This window comes from Hippocampus bargibanti, linkage group LG19, assembly GCF_051943395.1.
Source record: "Hippocampus bargibanti isolate YZ-2025 linkage group LG19, ASM5194339v1, whole genome shotgun sequence".
NCBI lineage: Eukaryota > Metazoa > Chordata > Actinopteri > Syngnathiformes > Syngnathidae > Hippocampus > Hippocampus bargibanti.
In genome coordinates, this window is record NC_142752.1 from 993,431 (window position 1) to 1,020,587 (window position 27,157).

Below are 27,157 nucleotides of genomic sequence, written 5' to 3' on the forward strand. Positions count from 1 at the left end.
CTGTTTGCTGCTTGTTTTTATAACTTTTTTCACTTATGCACAAAGGGGAATTCAGTAGTAAACCCGGCTGGAATCGATGGCGAAATTATTTGAAGAAATGCGAACCAATTCGTCATTTTGGGAGCTTTTTGCAGTTGAGGCATTCACGGTCCATTTGAGAAAATAGTCATAAAATATACAACTGACTTTAGAGAGAGGAAAAACAAGTCAAATATTCATCATGACAACCAAATATTTACATGAACAAAGTACAGTGATACCTCAGCTTACAATCTTAATTGGTTTCCAGAAAGTGTAAGGCGAAAAGTTCGTTTTCCAAACATTTATTTCCCATAAGAAACCATTAAAATGAGAATAATCCGTTCCCAGGTGCCCATAAAACATACTTTTCGACTAAATAAGCCTTAAAACTACACAAGATATACCTTATTTTATGTATAACAAATGTGCTATTGTATTGTAATTAAATAAACTTTACTGTATAATAAAGTCGTTTTATTGACCTTTGTGATGTTGTTGCCTCTTGATGATATCCGAGTGAAGTTGCCTGTGATAATACCATCACTCACACTGTCCCATGCTAGCTGCTTTTCATTAATCCAAAGCAGCAGAAGTTTTTCAACCTCTTCTATTACCTGAGACCGTTGCTTAGACAACACAGAAACACCCTTAGCCACACAGCAATGGTCGACTTAGCATACTGGCACTGGGACGCTAAGTCACACAAACGCACACCTCGTTGGTGTTTTTTGATGATCTCCTTCTTCTGCTCGGCCGTCATTTTCTTTTGAGTCCTCTTCGGCTTAACACTAGCCTGTGGTGGGGTCTTTTTCGGTGCCAAAAAAGCAAAAGTATCATTGATAACAAACCACGTCTGCACGCAAAGAAAGTGGGTGACGAAAACTAGTCCGCCAGCCACAGTGGCGCTGTTCGACCGTATGGTTTGGTGTTCATCTGCCAAAAATTAGTCCGCCAGCCATTGTGTCGCTCCGTGCGTTTCCCGAAAACTAGTTCGTATGCCAAGATGATATTCTCTCAAATTTAATATTCGTAAGGCGAAAACTTCGCTAGCTAAAGCATTCGTAAGCCGAGGTATCACTGTACACTGTTTTCGCGCGTGAAAATGTCACACGTTTTGGAGCTGTTGACAGGAATGGCCGAAGTCACCAGTAGAAGGTCCGGGTGAGGAAACCGGCGGCGGCGTTGAGCCAGCTGCCGCTAGCGTCGTTCTTGGCGGCGGTTCGCGATACGGCGCGGTCCGCCGCCTCCTCCATTGTCTCATCATCCTCGGAAAGGTAATCCGGGAGGGCCGAGTCGCGTGGCTTCACCGCTCCCGAGGCGCTCAGCGGGATGAAGACCTGAAGGAGGAAGAAGCGAGAAGCCATTGTGGAGGTCAGGTTTTCAATGTGGCTCTCACACTTTGCCAAGTAAACCGCTACACAAAAACTAAACCCTTTTGCTTTATTGGCAGAGAAGAAGAAAAAAATGCGAGTGACCTCATCTCCGGCCTCGTTCTTCACCACCTGTTGGGCAGACAACACTTTGGTTGCGGCGATGGCCGAAGCCAGACTCTGCCAAGGAACCAACAAGAAGACACAAGTAAGACTTGCAGCCACCACGAACCGACACGTCAAAAGTCCTTAAGCGTCACCTCGGTAGGCAAATCGGAGCAGATGCGCACGGTGCATCTTTTGGAAGCCATTTGAAAAGTGAAGCTGATCACTCCTCGCACCTTGAGCAGAGCCTCCTCGCAAAGGCCTCGCTGGTCCTGCATCACAAAAAAAAAGCAAGTTGCTAACTTGACTTCCCCAGCCGATACTGCCGCTTATGTATTATTATTTTATGGGATGTACTGTATACTAACACTAGGAGGCAGCATTTGCCTTTTGTACATCCGCCCACATTTCAAAGTCAGCTTTATTGTCAAATATGCTAATATGCATGACATACAGCACAGATGAAATTAATGTCCTCTCGGACCCAGCGTGTAAGGCACTTAAAATGTGGCTAAAAAAGACAGACAATTGACAACAGACAATACATGCCTTTTCTGTATGTAAAGTGAGGTGGTGACGTATGTAAAAGTGACGTAGTGTAGTAATGCAAAAACAAACAAAAAAAGGTTGAAGTGAGGGAAAAAAAACATGAAAAAAAAATAGAGTTCAGGATGATAGTACAGCGCGTACTCAGAGTTTGATGAGTGTGGCAGTGGGAAGGGGCAGGGGGAGCAGGGCTGGGAGGGAGTTGAGTCTCCTGACTGCCTGGTGGCAGAAACAGAAACGTTTCAAGCTAAGATAACTCCAGACCCATATAACTTAGGAATTAACTATTTTTTTTTCTGATGAAAGAAGAGAATCAAAGGTTTATGTCATCCTCAAACTTAATTGATATTACTTGTGTTCTGCAATTTGAGTGACAATGACAAAAACCCTGGCACTGGAGTGGACATAGTTTTGCACATTGTCAGCCAGTAATAATAATAGTAAATAACAACAACAATAATACATAATAATAATCCATTCCATTTATAAGCACCTTTCAAAACTCTCAAGGACTTTTTTTTAATGTGGACTCACAATGCTATCCAGGCCCTGGATGTGCAAGGTGACGCACTTGGCCTTCTTGTTCGACGAGTTAAGGAAAAATTGTGACTTTTTGGGCCTTTCAGGTGTACGATGGACCGGAAGAGGAGGCGGCGCCAGGAGAATCCCGTAGACCTCCTTGGCCAAATTGGTGATGTCCACGCTGAGCTCGTCCCTACGTGAGAAACAAATCTTTATTTCAGAAACGTTACAAACGCTCCAATTAGTAGCAAAATGGCAGTGTATAAAAATGGAATTCCGTGTAAGCAAAATAAGCAGAAATCAATACAGGTCATCACCTCGTCACAAGGTTCTCCAGGCTCACCATCATCCCCAGTTCGTTCTTCATGGTGGGGATGTTTGGGGACAGCTCTGCTAAGTAGCGGAGGGTCTACAAGGACGCAAAAAAATAGGAGTAAGTGACATTACTTTCGAACGAACATTGGAAAAGTCGCCATTTTCCAAGTACAGTTGATACCTCGGTTTACAAACCCCTTGGCTTACGAACTTTTCGCTTTACGAACGTTAAATTTAGGAAAATTTTACCTTGGCATACTATTTTTCGAGATACACACGGAGCTACCACAATGAGTGATGTGTCGTTCGCGTTTCTCCTAAAAGAAAATGGCAGCCGGCTTGTTTTGGTCCTCTAATCCCCGCCCCCAGTCGTCGTTTAATGCCACGTGATTGGTCAAGAACGCAGCAGTGAGGGGAGGTGGTTTAAGCATTGAAGAGACAGGCAGTGTGGACTGCAAGGTTAAAATATCCCATCAATCAGGCTCCACAAATAACCCACACAACCCATCCGTACACTTGATGCAAAAAGCTATCAACCCAGATAAACAGAACACAATTGATGAGGAACAAGGTAAAATTATCGCAGAGAAAGCACCTAGAAGAAGGCTACGTTCCTCATCAAGTGTTTAATGCTGATGAAAGCGGCCACTCCATTCCATCAAGCCATCAATGACCATCACAAAGGTAAATAAAATGACTATTATACAGTACATTTTATTTCTTTAATTTAATACCGTAGCACATTTAATATAAATAAAATAATGTATATTTTGTTTCGTTTTAAGGCTTAGAAAATGAGAAAATTATGTTTTACGGGGACCTGGGAACGGATTATTCTCATTCTAATGGTTTCCTATGGGAAATTATGTTTTGCGATCCACACTTTTCGCCTTACACACTCTGTCTGGGAACCAATTAAGTTCGTTAAGCCAAGGCATCACTGTACCCCCGACCTGGAGAGTGGCAAGCAGCACATCAGGGTTCTGATGGTCCAGAAAGAGCACCAGTCCGGGGAGGCAGCCTTGGTCCTGCACGATGGCCGCTCGGTTCTGGGGCTCGGCGGCCAGATCCCGCAGTTGGCTCACCACCGACAACGCGTCCATTCCCTTGAGGAAAAACCTTTAAGGACATTTTATGCGTTATTCTCAAGGGCACGTTTGTCCAAGAACGGCGATTCAACCGAAGCGAAGCGGGAGCTATGTGGCTAACACGACGAGCTAATTCCTTTCAACAATTACAAAAACGGGTTAGAGATGTTCGTGATACGTACTTACTTACTTCGATGCAATACCAGTTGCGTAATGGGGACAAGAAATAACACTTAAAAGTTTGTTTTTGTCCTGTTTTGTCAGTGTCAAAACGAAACTCGTGTCTCCCAAAACAAAAAAGGAGTTGTTCAGGGTTGTAAAACGCGATTGGTCAACTGAAGAAAAACGCCGCAACATCAGCTCATTTGATTGGCTGACTTATTCTTGACCAATCAGAGACCTTGAGGGGAGGAGCGTTTAATTTGACTTGGTGAGGACTTCCGTGGTGTACCGAACGAGCGTGCACTAAAGTCGGATTCGATCTTTTCTTGCATTTAATGCGAATAATTTAATCAAAATGAAGCTCACGAACGAAGGTTAACGGGGGTGCGTAGTCTCGCGAGAAAGAACGCACGGTGAGTTTGACATTTTTGTATTTGTAGCCTGTTCGTCGCGCGGATTGTGAAAAGCGTCTTCCGTTACGTAGAAAAGTTCCATTTTTTTCATGTCCTTAAAATGCTTAATTTAAGCTTGAAATTATTATTATTATTTATTCTTGTTTATGTCAGTCAACAGAAAATAGTGAGCGGCGATGTCTTTGCTGGAAGATGCACTGGACCTTCTGCGCTTGGTGTTGGACTATTTTGGGGTTCCTCCACAAATGGTGAACTTCTGCTATTCTGACGTTCAAATCTGTACTGTTTGTTTATTTTTTTTAAATTAATCTTTCAATCGTCTTGTGGAATATGTTTCACGTAGCTTGTCCCCGTGTGGGACAGTCATCTCTGTGGCCAGTATCGCAGCGTGGTCAGAATGATCGGCTCCAACCTACCTTTGACCCCCATCCCAAGGGTCTACTTTCAGGTACTACTTACTCATATGCACGGTTGACAACGATGCTTCACCTGTATGAATAATTGAGAAATGTTTTTGGACACGTTGCCTTGCATTTCAGATCCCCTTTTACACCTCCAGTCGACGCGCCTACGCCACGGAAACACCCGCCATCCCATCATTCGCTGATATCCTGCTGGTACTTGAGGACCAAGGGGAGACTTTTGCCAGGACCAGGTAAGACCGCAGATCATCAACGGACACTTGGCGTCGGGCGTACAACTTAGAGAATGTCTTCGCGCGGGTGGCTGACAATTTTTACAAGAAAAAAAAAATCTAATTGTTTTTATTTGTCTAAGTAAGTAAGTAAGCGCCGTAGTCCCCTCGGTGTATTTAAACTAGGACACATTAAATTGAAGTAATCCCACGGCTGATAAAAAAAAATATATACAGTGAGACCTCAACTTACAAACATTTCGTCTTACCAACGTCAAATTTATGTAAATTAAACCTTATAACAAGCACTATTTTCATAATACACACCCACCACGGCTGGCGGAGTGATCTTCGGCGGAAGCACACGACCGAACAGCACCAGAGGTTAAGTTACCAACAGTCCTTATGGAAGGTGACTCTCCTTCCATAAGCCATCAACGACCATCAAAAAGGTCAATAAAACTTTATTTTACAGCACAGTTTATTTCTTTAATTACAGTCCTCATGTAATGCGCCTCTCTTTCCAAACAGCAATTCCCTTTGACCTTCGACCTCCAACGCCATTCCATCAAGCCACAAATGACCATCACAAATGTAAATAAAGTGACTTCATGATACAATTCAGTGTATTTCTTTCATTACAATCCCATAGCACAGTTATTATACATAGAATAAGGTATGTTGTGTGTAGTTTTAAGGCTTATTTGAGTTGAAAAGTATATTTTATGGAAACCCGGGAACGGATTATTCCTATTTTAATGGTTTCCTATGGGAATTCTTTTTTTGAATTACACACTTTTCGCCTTACACACTGTCTGGGAACCAATTAAGTTTGTAAGTTGAGGTCTCACTGTATATATATATTTATGCTTATCGACACTTTCATCCTTTGACATCCAGCGGTTCTTAACAAGTACCAGACCAGCTTTGTTTGAGGGGAAAAGAGGCACCTTTTGTCTTTTAATCCGTGTTATCAAGCACGCATAAATTGATTTATTTGCTATCTAAACAACAATTCAGCTATCTATTTGCTATTTATTAACTGGCTAGCTATTTAGCTGGCTCGCGAGCTATCTAGCTGTCTATCTATTAGCTATTAAGCCTGCTAGCTTTCTAGCTCGCTATCTATTCGCTATCTATTAGCTAGCTAGCTTTCTATCTATTTGACTTACTTCCAGGTTGAGTGACCGCTAGAGCGTGTGGTTGCCGCTGCTCACCCACAGAAAAACTTGAGTTTTGAAAGGCGCTTATAAATGAAACGTATTATAATTATCTAGCTGGCTATCTATCTATTGGCTATGTAGCCAGCTAGCTATTTTTATATAGCTATCTAACTTGTTAGCTAGCTATCTCGCTAGCTATCTAACTTGTCCTGTGACTGTAAAGTGACCTTGAGAGTTTTGAAAGGCGCTTAGAAATGAAACTATTATTATGATTATGATTATTATTTGACCTGTGACACTCTGTTAGGCACCTTCTCCTCCCGAAGACACCCGTCGGCGCAGGAACGGAAAAGACGCAGCCTGAAGCCCTGCTGAAGATTTCGGCGTTGGAGCGAGAGCTCGACAGGCTGCGGACTCAAATCGCCGCCATTGTTTCCGCCGGCGCCTCGACGGGTAGGCGTTGGCACACCATCACTAGGCCTTGCTAAGCTACCATGACGATGTCCCTCTTCCCGTTTAGGTGTCCGTCACGATGCCGCCGGAACGCCATTGACGTCACCCGTCACGACGGCAGCTCTCACGTCCACGCCTCGCCGCGCGCCGCCGCCGCCACCACCTCCGCCGCCGCCGTTGTTGTCGTCCGACGACAAGCTAATCCGACGACGCAAAGGTCACGCCGAGGTCGCCGACAAACGTCTCCAAGATGCTCAAAGTTTGCCCTCCATGTTGGATGTGCTGAAAGACTTGAATCAAGTCAAGTTGCGTTCTATTGAGAGGTCAGGACCCCCTCCCTACCGCCTCCCCCGCGCACCTCACCCTTCACTTAAAATCTTGATTCAGCGTTTCAAGTTGCATTTAACTCATTCACTGCCATTCACAAATTTATTCGAGAATTGAAAATATGACAGAGCGCCATTCCCGTTTTGTGTTTTCACGCTTGGGTGCCGATAAAGCGCTCGCCATGGCCTCTGGCAAGGATTTTCTTTTCCGCATTTAACTTTTGTCGATATGAGCGCTTTTTTTTCTAGCTTCAGTCTGCCAGTCAATGAGTTCTTCATTGTCGGCCATTTTTCTCGTGCCATCGTAGATCGCCAGGTGGCACGCCAATCCAGAGGAGGCGTAGTCTAGGGGGCGGGGCCACCGCAAAGGACCCGGCGGCTCTCATTGCCGAGGCTCTTAAAAGGAAGTTCGCGGAGCACCGCCACAACAATTCCTCGGATAAAGAAAATTCCCTGGAAAGCTCTCCGTTCGGAAGTCCGGACACGCCCAAGGTTTGTTCTAGAGGGTTCTGCTTTCTCTCTGGAACCACACGTGTGGATCATAGATGGGATTGTTTTTGCAGATGTTCCACCACGCCAGATTCAAACGGCCGCTTCTGCATTTGTGATCGTGTCCGCCGCAGTCGGCGCCCCAGGCCCCGCCACCCGCTTCAGGTTTTTGTGTCTATTGGATATTTTTCTGTCATTTTGAACGGTGCTCATAAGAGCCGTCGCTTAACTGGCAACTTCGTCTGTCAATCAAATAGTTTGTTGTAGATGGTACAATTGTGTATTTGACGTGTATTCATGAGTCCACTTTTGGTTGCAAAAGCGAATATTTATGTGAAGTCTGCATGTGTTATCTTGCCTTTGTTTTACTTGATTAAAAGAGTTTACCAAAAAAGTGCTTAGCTAATTAGTATGCAGATGTCCTGTTGGTTTAGTCCAGTGGAGAACTGAGAGATACAAGTGATACTTCGCTTTACGAAGCCCTTTGCTTAAGAACTTTTCGCTTTACGAACGTTACATTTATGACAATTTTACATTGACATACAAACTTTTTTTCGGGATACAAACGGAGCTTCCATGTGTATGTAAAATGTGAATAATACGCTGAAAATTAGCACTTCATGTTCCTGAAAATATCTTAAAATATGGAAAGATATTTAGAAGGAAAAATGGTAAATTAGTGCTTCAAAACAAGCTGTCAGAAATAAGATACATTTTCCGGATTGAGTGAATGCTGGCGTGTGTGTCTGCCGCTGCTCACCCACAGAAATAAATATCCTGTGACAGTAAAGTGTCCTTGACAGTTTTGAAAGCCGCTTATAAATGAAATGTATCATTATTATTATCATCATTTACACTCCTTTTTTTTTAAACAATGTATTTTAATGATTTGTAATGTCATGAGTGGCCGCTAGATGGCAGCAGAATTGCGCTAAAAAAAGCTCCACTTGTATTCCCGCCCAAAACATTAATTCAAATCAAAAATCAATAACGCGATTTCACCTATGACCTCATACCCTTCTTATTGTGCCTCCATTTTATCAAAAAAAAGTCAAAAGTAGCCTGCCCTGCCCCTTTAACTGAAATAGTACAAATATTGTTATTAATGTAGTATATCCAGTTAGCTAGCTATCGTTTAGCTAGCTGGCTGGCTATCTATTAGCTATCTATTAGCTATCTATTGGCTTGCTAGCTACCTGGCTATCTGTTGGCTTTCTAATAGCTAGCTAGCTTTTTATTTATTTGAGTTATTCCGGGTTGAGTGAACGCTGGCGCGTGTGGCTGCCGCTGCTCACCCACAGAAAAAAAACTGATCCAGTGACTGTAAAGTGACCTTGAGAGTTTTGAAAGGCGCTTACAAATGAAATGTATTATTATTATTATTATTATTATTATCATCATCATTTCCACTCCTTTGTTTAAAAACAAAATGTATTTTAATGATTGTAATGGCGTGAGTGGCCGCTAGATGGGAGCAGAATTGCGCCAAAAAGTTGCACTTGTATTCACCCCTCAAAAATTAATTCAAATCAAAAAACAATACCGCGATTTCACCTATGACCTTACACTTTGCTTATTGGGTCTCAAATTGACCCCAAGGAAAGTCGAAAGTAGCCCCTCCCTCCCATCCCTTTAACTGAAATAGTCCGAATTTTATTATTATTATTTTATTATTATTATTATTGTTATAAAATTTCAATTGAGTAGTTGAGTTGCTCATGGATAATAAAAACGTCTTTATTTGGTCAAGCCTAAGCTTCAAATTGACCTTGTTTTTTCAAATATGTATTCCGAAAGTGTTTTTTTTCCCCCAGCATTCAAGTTGTACTCATCACGTGTGACGTTTGTCTTGCATTCATGCTCATCAAGACGCACACACTGTAAATATTGACACCCCAAACAGACCACCCCCCCCACACCCGCCAGCCCCCATTTTTTTCTGGCTTTTCAGCCCCCCCCCCCCCCCCCCCCCCAAAAAAAAAAAAAATGACAACCAATGCGCCACTCCCTCTGGAACAACAAAGCGCACTGATAATTATCTCCCTCATGAACCTGGAAAATGCTGCACTTGCATTTTGCACCTACCTGTAACCCCCCCCCCCCCACATTTCAAAATTCTAAATCATCAAATATGTTGATTTCTTTCACCCTGAACACCCCCAAGAGGTCCAGTTTGCTTGCTTCAAGCTGTTTTTCACTCCCAAATTAAAGTTAACCACGAAACTCGCCTATAAAAGGGCAGAAAATTCAACATTGTACATTTCAACACCAAAAAGTTGGCTCTTGATGAGTCCTATTTAACTCGTTCACTGGCAGACGACGTGCCAAAAATGTGTCCACTCCAGTGCCAGTTTTTGTCATTTTCACTCCAATTCACTCAATTCAGAAGTAACTCAAATAGATAGAAAGCTAGCTAGCTAATAGATAGCCAGCAAGATAGGTAGCTAGCCAGCGTTCACTCAACCTGGGAGTAAATATATAGAAATCGAGCTAGTCAGCTAGTAGATAGCTAATAGATAGCCAGCTAGATAGCTAACCACCTAGATTGTTATATAGCTAATCGCTAGCTAGCGAGCTCGTTTGTTAGCTAATGCACTGATTGTCACTATTAAATACACAGATGGAAAGCTAGCCAGCCAGCTAGTAGATAGCCAACAGATAGCTAGTTTGAACAACAGCTGAAACTGGAACAAAGCACTAACATGGAAAAAAGGGGAAATGCTGCCCCCTTGTGGAACATTGCCAGAGGCCATGGCTAGCGCTTTATCAGCACCCAAGCATGAAAAAACAAAACCCGAATGAATTCGGCAATGGCGCTTTCCCTCATATTTTCAAAACCCGAATACATTTGCAAATAAGTTAATTGTTTATTTTATTGGAAGTGATCACTATGGCCAAAAGTAAACAAACGGCGCCATTTTGAAAGCGGTCCGAGCTCAACCAGAGCGTCGATGGCGTTCCTGCTCGGGCGTGCCGGCTCTCCTGTGGCCCGGCCCACGCTAGCTTTGACTTGCAAATGTTCCCCATGCAAATGGGACGGCCCTCCCTTACGGAGTGCCGACTCTCGTTGCCCCGGCAATGGCCTGCCCGAGTTTCCCGCCCTTGGGATTCGCGGGCCATTTTTCACCCCCCGTTTCAACTTTTGTTTGGAAATTGTGAAGCGCTTTGTTACAGGTTCAGCTGTTGTTAAAGCGCTATATAAATCATTATACGGGTAACATCCGACTTACGACCGAGTTCCGTTACGAACAAACGGTCGTAAGTTGAAATGGTCGTAAGTCAAAATCCATTCAAAATGTTGAATAGAGACTCGGAGGCTGAATGACTCGCAAACGGTTGATAGCTGTGCGAGAGTGAGATGCTGGCTGGCCAAAATTGTCGTACGCGTTGCCTAGCTAGCTATCTATTTGCTATCTATTAGCTGTCCTACTAGTTAGCTAGCGAACTATCTATTAGTTATCTTATCTAGCTAGCTAACTTGATCTATTTGAGTTATTCCCGGTTGAACGAGGTCACCGTTGCAGGCTACCTAGCTGGCTATCCATTTGCTATCTATTAGTTGTCTAAATAACTAGCTAGCTATTAGTTATCTGTTAGCTACCTAGCTAACTTGATCTATTTGAGTTATTCCCGGATGAGTGAACGCTGGTGCATGTGGCTGCCGCTGCTCACCCACAGAAAAACTTATGCTGTGACTGAAAAGTGACCTTGAGAGTTTTGAAAGGCGCTTCTAAATCAAATGTATTATTGTATTATTAATAATACAAAATGCAAAATGTCCCAGTGAATCCAGGAGATGTATCTTTCAAGAGGTCATGGTCGTAAGTACGGGTGGTCGTAAGTCGGATGTTACTTGTATTTTGTATTATTTGGAGAGCAGTTTGGTGAGGTTAGCTTAGTTAGATTCACTTTATATTGCTTTGAATATCTCTTATTATATATTTAGCGCTGTTAAAAATGCTAATGGTTCTTTTAGGTCCAATACCGAATTGTCTTTTATCACTCGTGACTCCAAAATCAAATCCGAAGCGGTAGCCGAGGAAGTCGAAATTCATTAGCGCGTACGCGTTAGCATGCGTGCCTCGCCATTGCATCACAATAGAATGAGTGACACATTTCCCTTCCTCTTTCGGCTTGCAAAACAACACTCGTAGTAGCCGCGAGTAAAAACATCGAGGGTGTCGTCGCCCGCAGGGGAAGTGTGGTGTAAACCCCCCCCCCCCAAAAAATAGTGAACCTCATTGAAAAGGAACATCCCCTTTTTTTTTCAACGTGAAAATGTGTGCGGTGTCAAACCGGTTTAGCCGTGTTGGTAAGCTTGATCTTCCCGGTGGATCAAACGGCGACGGGGAACGAAACGCCACGTTTTGAAGCGCAAATTGACTTGATGTCGAGCGATGCGGTGCGCCCAGTGTAAAAACATATGCGCGACGCTAGCCAAAAAAAAAAAATTGATATACATTGACACCTCGGTTTACGAACCCCTCCATTCCATCAAGCCATCAACGATCATCACAAAGGTCAATAAAATGACTTTATTATACAGTACAGTTTATTTCTTTAATTACAGTCCTCATAGAATGTGACTCTCCTTCCAAACACCAATTCCCTCCCTCTGACCTCCTCCCACTCCATCCCATCAAGCCATCAACGACCATCACAAATGTAAATAAAATGACTTTATTATACAGTGCGGTGTAAGGAGAGTGTGAGTGAGGGTATTATCGCCGAGGAAGCACGGCAACTTCACTCTGATATCAAGAGGCAACTACATCAACGACCATCACAAAGGTGAATAAAACGACTTTGTTATACAGTACAGTTTATTTCTTTAATTACAGTACAATAACACATGTATTATACATAAAATAAGGTATAGTTTGTGTAGTTTTAAGGCTTATTTAGTAGAAAATGATGTTTTACGGGGACCTGGGAACGGATTATTCTCATTTTAATGGTTACCTATGTGAAATTAATTTTTGCAATACACACTTTTCGCCTCACACACTCTGTCTGGGAACCAATTAAGTTCGTAAGCCAAGGTATCACTATATTTTAATCAAGCGTGACTTTTCCTGCTTTGGGAAAGCGGCGCTAGCTCTTTCAACCCGGACGCGGCCCTTGAAAGGCGGCCGCCGTCCTTCCATATTGCCGATTTGCGCCCCCCCCCCCCCCTCTTTTTTTCGCACGCAATTTGGAAAAGCGAAAGAGATCAACGCCAAACCCCAAATGGGATCCGGCCGAGCAGGAAGACTCTCCCAAGTCGGGCGCAAGTCCCAACACGCCGTGCGCCTTGACGCCGTTCTCATCGCGCCGCCAACAAACAGGCGACCCGGAAAAACGGGATTCCGTGCGTCTTGGCTCATGGAGCGACATGCCTGTCTCCGAGAGGTTCCCACGAGAAAAAAAAAAAAAAAGAACGGGGGCCGCGTTTTGTATTTTTTGATTCCTCCGACGTGTCACGATGACGGTCTGCGCGTTGGATTAAGACTTAAAAACATACACAAGACTCTGTTTTCATCGTAAACTAGCGTTTGGTGTGAGCCTAGTGTACGATAGATTTGGTTTCGCGGGCCGAATAAAATAGTGTGTCGGGCCAGATTTGGCCCCCGGGCCGTGGCTTTGACACCGTTGATACAAGGGATTAGCCGGTGAGTTGAAGAGAAGCTAGCTAGTTTGCGGATCGCGCGTATCGAGCTAGCTTGATCACTAGCTCTCTAGCTCGATCGCTAGCCAGCTAGGTTGATCACTAGCTAGATCGCTAGCTCAGTCATGAGCTAGCTTGATAGAAGAGCACGGAATTAAACAAGTTTGATTTGCTTTCGCGGGCCGAATAAAATGATGTGGCGGGCCAAATTTAGCCCCCGGGCCTTCACTTTCACATCTGTGATGTAAGGGATTAGCCAGATAGGTGGAAAGAAAGAAACCTAGCTAGCTTCCTTGCTAGTTTGCTAGCTTCCTTGCTAGTTTGCTAGCTCGGTCGCTAGTTGAATTTGCTTTCGCAGGTCGAATAAAATCATATGGCGGCCCAGATTTGGCCCCCGGGCCTTGACTGGTCCGGTCTGCCTTATAATAATAATAATAATAATAAGTCAAAGTCAAAAAGTCAAAGCTTTATTGTCAAATATGCTAATATGCATGACATACATTTCATTTATAAGCGCCGCCTTTGGTCCAAGGGTCCAAAATGGAGCCCTCAGATAACCCGGTGCTGATGAGCTGTGCATCATGGGCCTCCAAATCAAATTTCAAGCAGGTTTCTGGAACGGATTATGGTTGAAAACCCATTTTTGACTGTATTTTGACTGGTTTTGTTTTCATCCCAGCAGGTGAATCGCTCACTTCATCGGTCCAACCCGACTATGGTTTGATCGTGTAGGTCTGCACGTCACCTTTTCTTGACTTGACTGAACCTTGCCCCCCCCGCCCGTCCCCCTTGAACTGGGTGGGAAAACGCTGACTCACTCTTTGCATCTGATTTGCGTAGTTTTGCATTTTGACATGCCCGTTCATCTTTCTATTTGTCAAAAAAAAAAGTTGCCTCAAGCTGCAGCCAAGTGTCGATGTTTATCAGATGTGACTTTCCCTTCATAACCACCCCTAAACCACCCCCCCCCCCCGTGCTTTGTTGCTTCATCTCTTGTGCAAACATACACTATAGAAGCATGATTGTTTGCGCAGCGGCTACATCCGCTTCTCACACACACACACACCGCCATGAACAAAAAAAGTTGTGAAGGTATCTTCATGAAACCTTGATTGGGTTTTTGTTTGGTTTCATCAAGACTCTCTAAATGGCCCCGCAGAGAGAGAAAAAAAAAACAATTGACACTTAAGTTCATGATTTTTTTCATTGAGTTTTGAAAGGCGCTTATAAATGAAATGTATTATTATTATTATTATTAGTAGTAGTAGTAGTATAATAATATTAGTTTTATTATTATTATTAGTAGTAGTAGTAGTAGTAGTATAATAATATTAGTTTTATTATTATTAGTAGTAGTAGTAGTGGTATGATGATGATGACTATTATTATTATTATTAGTAGTAGTAGTATAATATTAGTAATATTATTATTATTATTATTACCAGTGGTAGGATTATTATTATTATTATTATTATTAGTAGTAGTAGTAGTAGTAGTAGTAGTTGTGGTAGTAGTAGTAGTAGTAGTAGTATAATAATATTAGTTTTATTATTAGTAGTAGTGGTATGATGATGATTATTATTATTATTAATAGTAGTAGTATAATATTAGTAATATTATTATTATTATTACCAGTGGTAGGATTATTATTATTATTATTAGTAGTAGTAGTAGTAGTAGTAGTAGTAGTAGTAGTAGTTGTGGTAGTAGTAGTAGTAGTAGTATAATAATATTAGTTTTATTATTATTAGTAGTGGTATGATGATGATTATTATTATTATTAGTAGTAGTAGTATAATATTAGTAATATTATTATACAAAAACAACCCTGACGCAAGTAGGACTTTTTTTTTTTTTTTTTTTACATTTTATTTTTTTTATTCCTGCCTGACCAGTTTGGGCGCGTGCGTGTTTCTAACAGGACATCATGCGTGTTGGCGCTTGCCCGCAGCTCGTGGAAAAAATGTGCGTGATGCAGCGGTGATAAGTATAAATACTTTATTTCCTGTTATGAAGTACATTTCGACACAAGTATTTAGTTGTCCACCGGCCTTTTTACTATAAATTTGTGTGTGTGTACGTGTTTGCATATATGTGTGTGTGTGTGTGTGTGTGTGTTATCAAGACCTGTGCTTCCTGTTTTGCAATCCCAAATCTGCTCTCCCAGAAACATCTGCCGCAAGATGATTCAGGAGCATCTGACACGTAAAGATGGCGACGTGCGGGGGTGGTTGTGTTTCGGGGGGGGGGGGGGGGGGGGGGGGGGGGGGTGTATATACCGGTAACATCCGACTCACAAGCGAGTTCCGTTCCGACCACACGGTCGTAAGTCAAAATGGTTGTAAATTGAAATCCATTCAAAATGTTGAATAGAGACTAAATGACTGCCAACCCCCCCCCCCCCCTCTGGTGCGATCACACGGTCGATTGCTGTGCGAGGGTGACATGCTGGCTGGCCAAAATTGTCGTACACGTTGCCGGCCTGCTAGCCCGTTGCGGTGCCAGGCGGAGAATTTAAATTTAAAAAATAGGGTCTGGAGGTCATGGTCGTAAGTTTCGGTGGTTGTAACTCACACCGGTCGTAACTCGGATGTTAACTGTAAATTTAAAATAATAAAAAGTTAATTCCTAAGTGATATGGGTCTGGAGTTATCAGAGCTTAAAATGGGGGTGGGTATACAAAATACAAAATCTCCCAGTGCATCCAGGAGATGTATCTTTCGAGAGGTCGTGGTCGTAAGTACGGGTGGTCATAAGTCGAGCTGGTCGTAAGTCAGATGTTACCTGTTTCTTGTATTATTTGCAGTAGGGCAGCTAGGTTAGCTTCGTTGGATTCACTTTATATTGCTTCGAATATGTGTGCCTGGTGGAGAATTTAATTTTTAAAAATAGGGTCTGGAGGTCGTGGTCGTAAATACGGGTGGTCGTAAGTCGATCTGGTCGTATGTCGGATATTACCTGTATACCGTATATATCTGTTTATTGTTTTGACTGTCGGATAGGACAAACCCATTTCCAAAAATGTGCTATCTCCATACGAGTAACATGTGGCACTGCACCCACACAACATGGCGACTTGCACCTTTGGCCTCCATATTGGAGGTGGCATCGATATGGGCGCTCGTATGCTTTCCTATCCCGATACATGTGGCAGCTGCGTGTTATTCCTCCCCCATTTTCCCCCCAAATTGAGAAAAAGCTTTCATATTTCATATCTCAACAGATGATGTTTTGGTAAGCGAGTAAACAAAGGTGCGTTACGGCGCAAGACGAGCGCAACCGAACCTTTTTAGGTGTGACCTTTTGTTGGGCTTGCGGTTCTCTGATTGAAGCCAATTGTGGTCAAAGCATGCCGTGTGTGTGTGTGGTTTTTCCCCGGGATGGGTGGAGTTTTCTTGTGAAGAATGCGTCCCATTTAAGCGAGAAATGAAAAGTGATGCGGGTCAAAGCAGCAGAACAATAGTGTCTGTCTGTCGTCCCGGTGACAAAGACATTCCTCAAGTGTCAAGGCCATTTATTTCATCAAATCACATCTGGGGCAATATGACGTTCCGCAGGGAGGGACCCAATTTCACCAACAATTTGACGTGCGGTTGGCGCGGTTTGCGTTAGAGCGCCTCATTGTTTTCACACGGAAAAAAAAGTTGAAAACAGGTTTTTTTTCCCGCTTGACAGCCATGTTTGCAGCTGAGATTGGAATAATAAGATACAGTAATACATTTCATTTGTTTTCAAAACTTTCAAGGTCACTTTGCAGTCACGGGATAAGTCAAATAGATAGAAAGATAGCTAGCTAGCTAATAGACAGCTAATAGCTAGCCATTTAGTTAGCTAGCTAGACAGCTAATAGATAGCGAGCTAGATAGCCAGCTAGGTCAATAGATTGCAAATACATAACAATAATAAAAAAATACATTTAATTTCTAAGTGCCTTACAAAACTTACAGTCACTTTACAGTCACAGGAAGATGTTTTTCTGTGGGTGAGCAGCGGCAGCCACACGCGCCAGCGTTCACTCAACCCGGAAGTAACTGAAATAGATAGAAAGCTAGCTAGCTAATAGACCGCTAATAGCTAGCTAGCCATTTAACTAACTTGCTAGACAGCTAATAGATAGCAAGCTAGATAGCCAGTTAGCTAGATAGATAGCAAATACATGCCAATAATAAAGAATACATTAAACGCGCCAGCGTTCACTCAACCCGGAAGTAACACAAATAGATAGAAAGCTAGCTAGCTACCTAATAGACAGCTAATAGCTAGCTAGCAAATACATAACAGTAATAAACAATAATAAACAACAATAATACTCAATCTAATCTCAAGGTCACTTTACAGTCACAGGATGAAGTTTTTCTGTGGGTGAGCAGCGGCAGCCACACGCGCCAGCGTTCACTCAACCCGGAAGTAAATGAAATAGATAGAAAGCTAGCTAGCTAATAGATCGCCCATCGATAGCCAGTCAGCTAGGTAGATAGCTATATAGCTAATAGCTAGCTAGCTAAATAGCCAGCCAGACAGATATGTGGTGTCTCTTATTTTTGGAAAATGTTTATGATATTTTGAAAAATTTTGAGTGTGTTGTGTGTGTGTTGTGTTGCTTTCGTTGTTGTTGTGACGATGGAGGCGCTCTAACATCCGACCACAACCCCCGGCGGGGGGGCGTGTGTATAGCATATATAGCACACGTGTGTTTGCGTTGGTCATGTGATGTGGGCCTTCCATCCTGAAAACAGCTAACGGGGTCAACATGGCGCCGCGTCATCTCTCGCCGCCGTCGTCATGACGTCAATATGTGGTCACATGATCATTTTTTATATTTTTTGCAGAACAGACGCTTCTCTTTTTGGCCGCTCGCTCTCGGCCACCGCAGAACGCCGACTGACACCTCATGAGTCTGAATCGTTTGACAGCGTCCGAAAAGAGGACCACGTTTGAGCGGGTGAGTCGTGCCTGACAAAAAATACAAAAAGAAAGAAGTTAATTAAAAAAAATGGTGATTCCACGTTTTTATTCTTGTATTTTTTTTCTCCGACTTCTTTTCAGTGGCGCAAACGCTTCCGATCGGGTACGTGAGGAAGTGGGAATTCCGCGGCTAACGGCTTCCCTGATAAAGGCGTAGCTCTGGCAGATGGTACGCGAGCGCTAAAGGGACATTTAAGACCGGCGTGGTCCTTAATGAGTCACCGTTTGGCGGGATCCCCCCCCCCCCCCCCATCACAAACATAAAAAGCCTCTATGTCCTATTGCGACATAATGTTGGAATTCTGAGTTAAAAGTCGGACTTCTAAGATTCAAGTTTGAATTCTAAATTAAAAATGGGAATTGTAACTCAGAATTATGAGGTTAAAGTCAGAATTCTGAGTTAGAGGTCGGAATTCTGAGTTGAAAGTCGGAATTCTGAGTTGAAAATTTGGAATTCTGAGTTTAAAGTCGAAGTTCTGACTGAAAAGTTGGAATTCTGAGTTAGAGTTCGGAATTCTGAGTTGAAAGTCGGAATTCTGAGTGAAAATTTGGAATTCTGAGTTTAAAGTTGAAGTTCTGAGATTAAAGTCGAAATTCTGAGTGAAAAGTTGGAATTCTGAGTTAAAGGTCAGAATTATAAATTAAAAGTCGGAATTCTGAGTTAGAGGTCCGAATTCTGAGTGGAAAGTCGGAATTCTGAGTGAAAAGTCGAAATTCTGAGTGAAATGTCAGAATTCTGAGATTAAAGTTTGAATTCTAAATTAAAAATCTGAATTCGGAGTTAAAAGTTGGAATTTTGAGTTAAATGTGAAAGTGTGTGTGTGTGTGTGTAAAATTATTATAATTATTATTATTATTATGATGATGATTATTATGTTTGCTTTGATTTCAGAGCCGGAGAATTCGCCCAGGTTGTGTAACGACACACTTTGGTTCCGTGACCTTTTCAGGGGTCACTCTCTGGCGGGTCCCGTCAGTTCCAATTCAACCCCCAATCGCCACTTCCATAAACTGGGTCAATATGTCAATCAAGAGTAGACCAACCAAAAAGTCTCAAGAAGTCATGCTAGTTGTCAATATGCCAGCACCGTTTTTGATTGAGGAGGAATATCGGTGCCATTTGACTGTCAGGGCTGGAAAGCTCTAGGGCCATTGTGTGTGTGTGTTTTTTTTTTTTTTTTCGGCTGTCATGGGCGGCGTTTTTTTTTTTTACAACCAGCGTCAATGCATATGTAAATTTGCCGCCGCTTCGAATTGAAGCGGATTTACAGTACGTGGGACAGGAGATGTAAGACAAACTCTTTTCGTCAATGAAGGCTACAGATTCGTGTTTGCTTTTGACATTTATCTTGTAGCAGACATGAATTTTCCACTATGACGTCCCTGATACACTGGTGAAAAGGACGCTTTGATCATCTCCTATTACATGTAGAACTGCATCATGCAACAAAGAGGGTGCAGAAAGTGCTTAAGATTTAATAATAATAATAATAATACATTTAACTTCTAAGCACCTGAGTGAGTTTTTCCACGTGTGAGCAGCGGCAGCCAGCGTTCACGCAACCCAGAAGTAACTCAAATAGATAGAAAGGTAGCTAGCTAGCTACCCAATCGTTAGCCAACGGATACTGAATGTCTTTGTGTTGCCATTATTTAGTTTTTTTGTCGTTGTCTTGACTTCAAGATGGCGGCGCGCCTGTATTTTGTCTTTCTACTTCTTCCTTTCCTTTCCTCTCCCTTCTATCACTTTTCTGCTGTGTCATATCAATTCCTCCACTGCCAGACTCATCAAGGCTCATCCAATCCAATGATGCAATCATTCCAAATGTTTTGACGGCCAGCGAATCGAGTTTACGCAACAATTTCCACGTGTTGACTGTCAACAAAGCGCCGCCGTTTCTTTCCAAAAGCAAACGACGTGTTCTGGTGATGCCTCATAAATAAGGAGAGAAGAAAGAAAAAAAAAAAAAAAAGCCCGCCACTAAACAATGGCTTGCGGTTTGTTGGCCTCCATCTGTTTTTCTGTCTTCGTTTACAATCCTGCAACTTGTTATCTGGCTCGTGCACGGCTACGCACCTTTACGCGCGCAGGCTGAGTGTTGAACTCTGATAAGTTGACGGTGAAGTTTGTGGTTTTTTTTTTTGCTCATGTGGGGCGGACGACATTCTTGTTTTGTAATGCGGGAGACCCTCGCCTCAAAAAAAGGGTCGTGGGGGGCTATCATGAAGTTTGACAGGGTGAACCATTAGTTGATCAGGTTATGGTGACATGTGCACGTCTGCCACAAGCTAAATGTTGATATCCCGCGTCAATCCGCTTCAATTCCAAGCTGATACAGTGGTACCTCCGCTTGCGAACTTAATTGGTTCCCAGAAATTATGTGTTTGTCTTCCAAACATTAATTCCCCATAGGAAATCATTAAAATGATAATAATCCGTTCCCACCTCCCCATAAAACATCATTTTCTTCTAAATAAGCCTTAAAAACGACACAAAATATACCTTATTTTATGTATAATAAATGTGCTGTTATATTCTAATCAAAGAAATAAACTGCACTGTATAATAAAGTCGTTTTATTGACTTTTGTGATGGTCCTATATGTAGTTGTTTCTTGATGATATCCGAGTGAAGTCGCCGTGCTTTCTCAGCGATAATACCCTCACTTACACTCTCCCCTGCTAGCTGCTTTTCGTTAATCCAAATCGACAGAAGTTTTTCAACCTCTTTTATTGTTTGAGACCGTTGTTTAGACAACACAGAAACACCCTTAGCCACACGTAGCAATGGTCGACTTAGCGTACTGGTACTGGGACGCTAAGTCACACAAACGCACACCTCATTGGTGTTTTTTGATGATGTCCTTTTTATGCTTGACCGTCATTTTCTTTTGTGTCTTCCACGGCTTAACACTAGCCTGTGGTGGGGTCTTTTTCAGTGCCATAATAGGAAAAGTCCTCCACTCGATAACAAACCATGTCTGCACTCAAAGAAAGTGGGTGTGGAAACCATTGTGGCACTTTGTGTGTTTCCCCAAAACTAGTTCGTATGCCAAGATTATATTCTCGCAAAATGTAAGGTGAAAAGTTCGTTAGCTAATGCGTTCGTTAGCCGTGGTATCACTTTACCTTGTTACTTCAACATGATGTCTTTTCTAACATTTTTGTGTCCTGTTTATTGCTTGGTATCAATAAAAAAATTGCCCGGATGATAATGGATTGTAAGCTGTAAATTTATCTGTGGACGGACAGCTGCCTGAAAACTCAACCCACGCCGTCTTCAGGTAAAATAGGTGCGCCCTCAACCCACCCAAATTCAAACATGACGTGTTTGTTTAGGATTTAACACCCCCAAATTCTCCACCAGTAGAATTGCCCCTGCAATAAATGCTCATATTTTGATCATTCATCAAAACGGGGGAGGGACAGAAGATTAGCAACCGGAGAAGAAGAAGCTAATCGCACCACAACTGGTTTGATCCACTTGTTCCTATTGGACCAGTTATATTTCTTATTTTTTCAAAGAGGATAACATGTTTGAAAATATTCCCTCTTTTTTCCCTCCTATCCCTCTTTTTCACCCCCTCCTGCATATTTGCATTTGCTCTTTTTTTCTGACACGTTGACTGTTGAGCCCACGGGCTTTTGTACATTTTGCTAGCCGCTATTAGCATGAAACACTGAAACGTGTGTGCGCACACACAATAAATTTAAAAGTTGAAAACCACATTAGACAGCTATTTATTTAGTCATCCAAAATACTGGAATCACAAAAACTGGAATAAAACAAACTTTCCAACATTGTTTGAATTTAATAAATGAATAAACACAAGTTTATTTTTCGTCTCGTCACTACTTTGTATTGCCCAGTTTTGTCTGCTTTGTTTACAGTTGATCGCCTGCATTTCGTATATTGACCTATAGACGGCAGCATCGTATATAAATGGCAGATAACGCGCCCAATTACAACGGGAAGAACTTCGCGGTTAGAGAAACCAACGAAGAAGAAATTAGCGGTCAGATACACCAACGAAGAAGAAAGCCATTACGTGCCAGCTGGAGTACAATTAGGATGGCGGCCAAAATGGCGATCGTGGAAGGAGGTAAAGAGTTTGACAGGCGCTCTGGATGAAGAATAAACAAATAAAACAACAAATATACGAGTTAAAATAAAGTATTGTCGCTCCTGTAAAGATAAAACAACTCAAGTTATGATGGAGTTGGCAAGCCAGGTAAGAAAGTGAAGTGAACATTCATTGTCAAATGTGCTTATGTTGTGTATGTTGCCGCAGCAAAGTTACTACTTTGGGTTGCTCAATGACTGTGATTGTAAAGTGACCTTGAGGGTTTTGAAAGGACCCTTATAAATCAAATTTATTATTATTATTATAATAAAGCAGCGGCAGCCACATGCGCCAGCGTTCACTCAACCCGGAAGTAACTCAAATAGATAGAAAGCTACTACTACTACTACTAATTAATTAATACATTGTATTTATAAGCGCCTTTCGAAACTCTCAAGGACATAGCTAATAGCTAGCTAGCTTTACATTATACCACTTAGCACATTCAACTAGCTAGCTAATAGATAGCTACTACTAATAATACATTGTATTTATAAGCACCATTCAAAACTTTCAAGGACATAGCTAATAGATGGCTAGCTAACGAGATAGCTATATCGCTAATAGTCAGCTCAATTTACATTATACTACTTAGCGCATTCAATTGATTCTTGATTGGGGTAGCGACTGCTCTCATCATCATCTTCTCTCTCTGATTTGCCTTTTTCAGGCCTTTTTTGTTTATATTTTCTCAACAATGTTGCTGATGTTATTAGCTTTGTCATTGAGAGTTTTGAAAAGCGCTTATAAATACAATGTATTAGTATTAGTAATAGGTACAAGAGGCCTCCTCCAGGTGCGAACGCATTGCTGCAGTGATGACCCATCCTGCTTTGTCAGACAGTCACACAGACGTAAGGAGTTCAAGCTCAGTAGGGGGTCTCATGGGGGATTCGGGGGGTGATTTTGGCAACCCCGCGTGTGCAGGCTAAAGTGTTGTGCATCAGTCAAGTGGAGCATGATGCGGCCATGTGAATCCGCTTGTCAGCATCGCTTAAAGGGCAACAATAGAGCGCAAGCACAACACCACCGCCGCCACCAAGAAAAGAAGGCGGAGTTGAGCTTCGTTTACACGTTACAGTACAAGAAATAGAGCAAGTAGGCACTCATACAAACTTTGAGAAAGATGCCTCCCCCCCAAAGAAAGCGCCACGTGAGTTAGCTATGTAGCCACAACTTCAAAATAACACCATGAAGAGTTAGCTTTCTATCGATTTGAGTTACTGCTGGGTTGAGTGAACGCTGGAGCGTGTGGCTGCCGCTGCTTACCCACAAAAAAACAGCCTGTGACTGTAAAGTGTCCTTGAGAATTATTATTATTATTATTATTATTATTATTATTATTATTATTATTATTATTATTATTATTATTATTATATAGCTGGCTGACTAGCTATCTAGCTGGCAAGTTATTAGCTAGCTGTTGGCTAGCTAGCTTTCTATCTATAGAAAAACCGATTCTGTGACTGTAAAGTGACCTTGAGAGTTTTGAAAGGCGCTTATAAATGAAATGTATTATTATTCTTATTATTATTATTATTATTATTATTATTATTATTATTATTATTATTAGACTGTGTCGTTTGAAAGATCAATCAAGAGTCACGTCATTGAGATTTTTTCAAGATTTTATTATTCAATATTATTTTTTATTATTAAATTACTGCCAATTTGGATTAACTATTATTATTATTATTATTATTATTGAATTAACTTTAACATGTAAGATCGGGAAAGGAAAGGTTGAGAATAAATTAGCTAGCTAACTAGCTGTTAGCTAGCTGTTGGCTATTTTTGTACAATTTTCATGACACGGTGACTTCATTGTTTTTAAGGGTTGGTGTTGTGGCTGGGCATCAACTTAGCTTCACGTGCGCGCGCGTGTGCACGGTGGTCTCCATTGAAAGGCTCTTCCTTCTGCTCTATTTAGCCAGGTGAATAGAAAAGTTGGCGCTAGCTTGCGCGGGAAAGCATGTTATTTGCTGCGGGTAGTATGACTCTCCCCCAGTGTCACGATGATTGACCCCCGCGTCACTGTGTCTACGTCTTGTTGCGCCGCTAATGAAGCTAGCTTCTAAATTTTAATATCTGAGTACACACGCAGATGATAAATAGCATGCAAAGCGTTGCTATGCTACAATGTAGGAAGTTAGCAACACAAGTGCAAAAAGCTCAACGAAGGACAACTGAGGAAATTTTACACATCCCGTGGCAACTCACTCTTTCTAAAGGGAGCTGCCCAAATGCTATTATGCTAACAATTGCGATGCTAATAGTTTAATAATAATAATAATCATAATACATTGTATTTATAAGCGCCTTTCAAAATTCTCAGTCACTTTACAGTCACAGGATCAATTTTTCTGTGGGTGAGCCAGCGTTCACTCATCCCGGAAGTAACCCAAATAGATAGACAGCTAGTTAGCTAGCTAGCTATTGCTAGGGTAACACATGCGTTAGCAACCTACACCTCCAATTTAAACTCGTAACAGTTTTACTTTTTTGTTTTGACTTCAAAATAGCGCCGCGAGAGTCGGTGCCTTTACAGCAGCTCCTGTATTTTGTTTTTCTACTTCTTCCTTTCCTTTACGCTTCCTTTCACTTGGTTTCTGTGAAATGTAAATATCTCCACTGCGAGATTAATCAAAACTCCTCCTAATCCAATGAGCCTCAATAGCACGAGAATACATATATGGCATGACGCTGGTTGCTAGGCTAACACATACGTTAGTTAGCAACCTGCGCCACAGATTTCAACTCGCGACGTTTTTTTTTTAACTTTTTTGTTGTCAATCCCATTTTGCACTTTCATACGGTTACCCGGTTACCCGGTTGGCAGCACGTCGGCCCGACTCACCCACTTTTCTGTCAAAAAGTACAGTTATTGTTTGCGGCCTATCTTCAGCAGGCACATGTCCACTCTACTGTACATCTTCTTTTTCTTTATTTTTTTCTGCTTTTGGTAAAACAACAACGAAACGGTGGTCCAAATCTGGAGCCGGCGCTTGCTAACTGTTAGCGAGCAGCCTAATCACCTCGCCAACAGTCGCCATCTCGCCGCCTCTATCTGTTCAATCTGTGTATTTCTCGTGTGCGCATGTGTGATTGTACAGTAAGTCGCGGGCCGACTACCATAAGTTGGCGGCTAAATACTCTGAAATGCTTTGAATTGAATTGGTGATACAAAAAAAAAGCTAGCCAGCCAGCTATACCGCTAATAGATTCTGAACAGCACAAACAGTTTTCAAATGACTTCTGCTCAAAAGTTAACCATTTTTTCTTTTAAAATTCTTTTTAGGGGCAGGCAACCTGGTGCTTTTTATTTGACCGAAAATGCATCGCACATCACATGACCTCAGAGGTAAGCTATGATTGGTCGTGACTCTACCTTCTGCATATAAAAACAAAACAACACCAGAACCAGATGGAAGTATTTCCCCCCAAAAATATGTGCCATAATTAAAATACTTCAAGTGTGTTACATCTGTGATATGTGATATTTGTCCAATAAAAAACAGAAGTGGTTTGAATTCCGATGTCAAACCGAAATGAAATGTGGCACAAACTTAATTGGTTCCCAGAAAGTGTATGTAAGGCAAAAAGTTCATCTGCCAAACATTTATTTCCCATAAGAAACCATTCAAATGAGAATAGTCCGTTCCCCGGGTCCCCATAAAACATAGTTTTCTACTAAATAAGCCTTACAACTACACAAAATGTACCTGATTTTCTGTGTAATAAATGCACTACTGTATTGTAATTAAATAAATAAACTGTACTGTATAATAAAGTCATTTTATTGACCTTTGTGATAGTAATTTCTCAATGGATGACGAACTGCCAGGTTGCCTGTTGATGATATCCGAGTGAAGTTGCCGTGCTTTCTCGGCGATAATACCCTCACTCACAATTTCCTCTGCTAGCTGCTTTTCATGAATCCAAATCATAGTAATTTTTCAATGTATTTTTTTATACTAATTCAAACAAGCCGTCTCAAAACTCACTTGCACCCTTTGGCATTCGACTCAGCATGATTCCAACTTGCTTTTACTCCCTGCTGCTTTCTCCTATCTTTATCACTGCTTTATTTCCTGTGTTTGATAGCTGTCCACGTTATAAGCGTTGCAAATTCAGCTGTAGTTAAAGCGCTATAGAAATAAATATGTACTGTATTGTATTGTATCGTTTCAACTTCATCTTCTGACCTCTTGTATTGATACCGTTCATGGATGGCGAGGTGATCGGGATATTCGGCCCGGGAAGGGGGGGGCATGGAGGGGAGGGGTTAGGGGTCCGATGGGGGTTATCAGGCTGGAGCAGCCTCCTACCTGGAGAAGGGAGCGGCCTCCGCGTCAACATATCTCCAAACCACAAGAGTGGTCAGGGAAGGAGGAAATCAGGCCTGACTAATCTATGCAGGCCACCACACACACTGTTTTTACTGTAACTTTCACTCTGTGTGAAAGTGTGTGTGTGTGTGTGTGTGTGTGTGTGTGTGTGTACTGTACAGTCTCGGGAGCCCGCCACTTCTGCAATATCCGGCTATAAATCCATTGCGACATGCCAAACTGAATTTATGAGCCAACCCGCTTACGAAAGACCTGTTTGATTTTAAATAAGGAAAGTAGAAGACATACAGTGATACCTCGGTTTACGAACTTTACATTTATGAAAATTTTACCTTGGCGTACAAACTCTTTTTCGGGATACACACGGAGCGGCCACAATGAGTGATGTGTCGTTCGCGAACGAGCCCGTTCTTCTGACAAGAAAATGGCAGCCGGCTTGTTTTGGTCCTCTATTCCCTGACCCCA

General features: G+C 42.1%; 2 protein-coding genes and 1 long non-coding RNA gene across 8 annotated transcripts; 2 read left to right on the forward strand and 1 right to left on the reverse strand.

Annotated features, from left to right (window-relative positions):
• Position 1: 1 nt before the first annotated feature.
• On the reverse strand, positions 2 to 4,324 carry armc1l (armadillo repeat containing 1, like). Of its 3 annotated transcripts, none has more exons than XM_089021967.1 (7): positions 4,158 to 4,324; positions 3,833 to 3,998; positions 2,882 to 2,973; positions 2,577 to 2,757; positions 1,652 to 1,768; positions 1,497 to 1,571; positions 2 to 1,358 (listed from the first exon to the last, which is right to left on the reverse strand). In XM_089021967.1, exons 1-7 carry the CDS (start codon positions 4,322 to 4,324, stop codon positions 1,164 to 1,166), a joined length of 993 nt encoding a protein of 330 aa, XP_088878093.1. In that variant the 3' UTR covers positions 2 to 1,163. The 3 variants fall into 3 exon arrangements, with proteins under 3 accessions (XP_088878093.1, XP_088878094.1, XP_088878095.1); XM_089021968.1 differs by having other exon boundaries at positions 4,150 to 4,280; XM_089021969.1 differs by having other exon boundaries at positions 4,154 to 4,277.
• Positions 1,552 to 9,226, forward strand: mtfr2 (mitochondrial fission regulator 2). Of its 4 annotated transcripts, none has more exons than XM_089021971.1 (9): positions 1,552 to 1,599; positions 2,669 to 2,761; positions 4,696 to 4,790; positions 4,886 to 4,990; positions 5,082 to 5,197; positions 6,647 to 6,792; positions 6,860 to 7,115; positions 7,427 to 7,610; positions 7,682 to 9,226. In XM_089021971.1, the coding sequence occupies exons 3-9, from the start codon at positions 4,719 to 4,721 to the stop codon at positions 7,724 to 7,726; spliced, it is 924 nt and encodes a 307-aa protein (XP_088878097.1). In that variant the 5' UTR covers positions 1,552 to 1,599; positions 2,669 to 2,761; positions 4,696 to 4,718; the 3' UTR covers positions 7,727 to 9,226. The 4 variants fall into 4 exon arrangements, with proteins under 4 accessions (XP_088878097.1, XP_088878098.1, XP_088878096.1 ...); XM_089021972.1 differs by having other exon boundaries at positions 1,558 to 1,599; positions 4,703 to 4,790; XM_089021970.1 differs by lacking the exons at positions 1,552 to 1,599; positions 2,669 to 2,761 and adding an exon at positions 4,408 to 4,542.
• Positions 9,227 to 15,149: 5,923 nt separating this feature from the next.
• Positions 15,150 to 20,790, forward strand: LOC148883468 (uncharacterized). The gene is made up of 4 exons (XR_016118452.1): positions 15,150 to 15,219; positions 18,084 to 18,196; positions 18,301 to 18,388; positions 19,112 to 20,790. It is a non-coding gene; the product is annotated as an uncharacterized LOC148883468 (long non-coding RNA).
• Positions 20,791 to 27,157: the final 6,367 nt, after the last annotated feature.

Coding starts and splice junctions, on each gene's coding strand:
- armc1l (XM_089021967.1), bottom strand. CDS start 4,324: ATGTTGCGGCGTTTTTCTTCAGTTGACCAATCGCGTTTTACAACCCTG. Junction 2,974..3,832: donor TGCTGCTTGCCACTCTCCAG/GTCGGGGGTACA, acceptor GCGTCCTTGTAG/ACCCTCCGCTACTTAGCAGA. Junction 1,572..1,651: donor GCTCCGATTTGCCTACCGAG/GTGACGCTTAAG, acceptor GTTCCTTGGCAG/AGTCTGGCTTCGGCCATCGC.
- mtfr2 (XM_089021971.1), top strand. CDS start 4,719: ATGTCTTTGCTGGAAGATGCACTGGACCTTCTGCGCTTGGTGTTGGAC. Junction 4,791..4,885: donor TTGGGGTTCCTCCACAAATG/GTGAACTTCTGC, acceptor TGTTTCACGTAG/CTTGTCCCCGTGTGGGACAG. Junction 5,198..6,646: donor GAGACTTTTGCCAGGACCAG/GTAAGACCGCAG, acceptor ACACTCTGTTAG/GCACCTTCTCCTCCCGAAGA.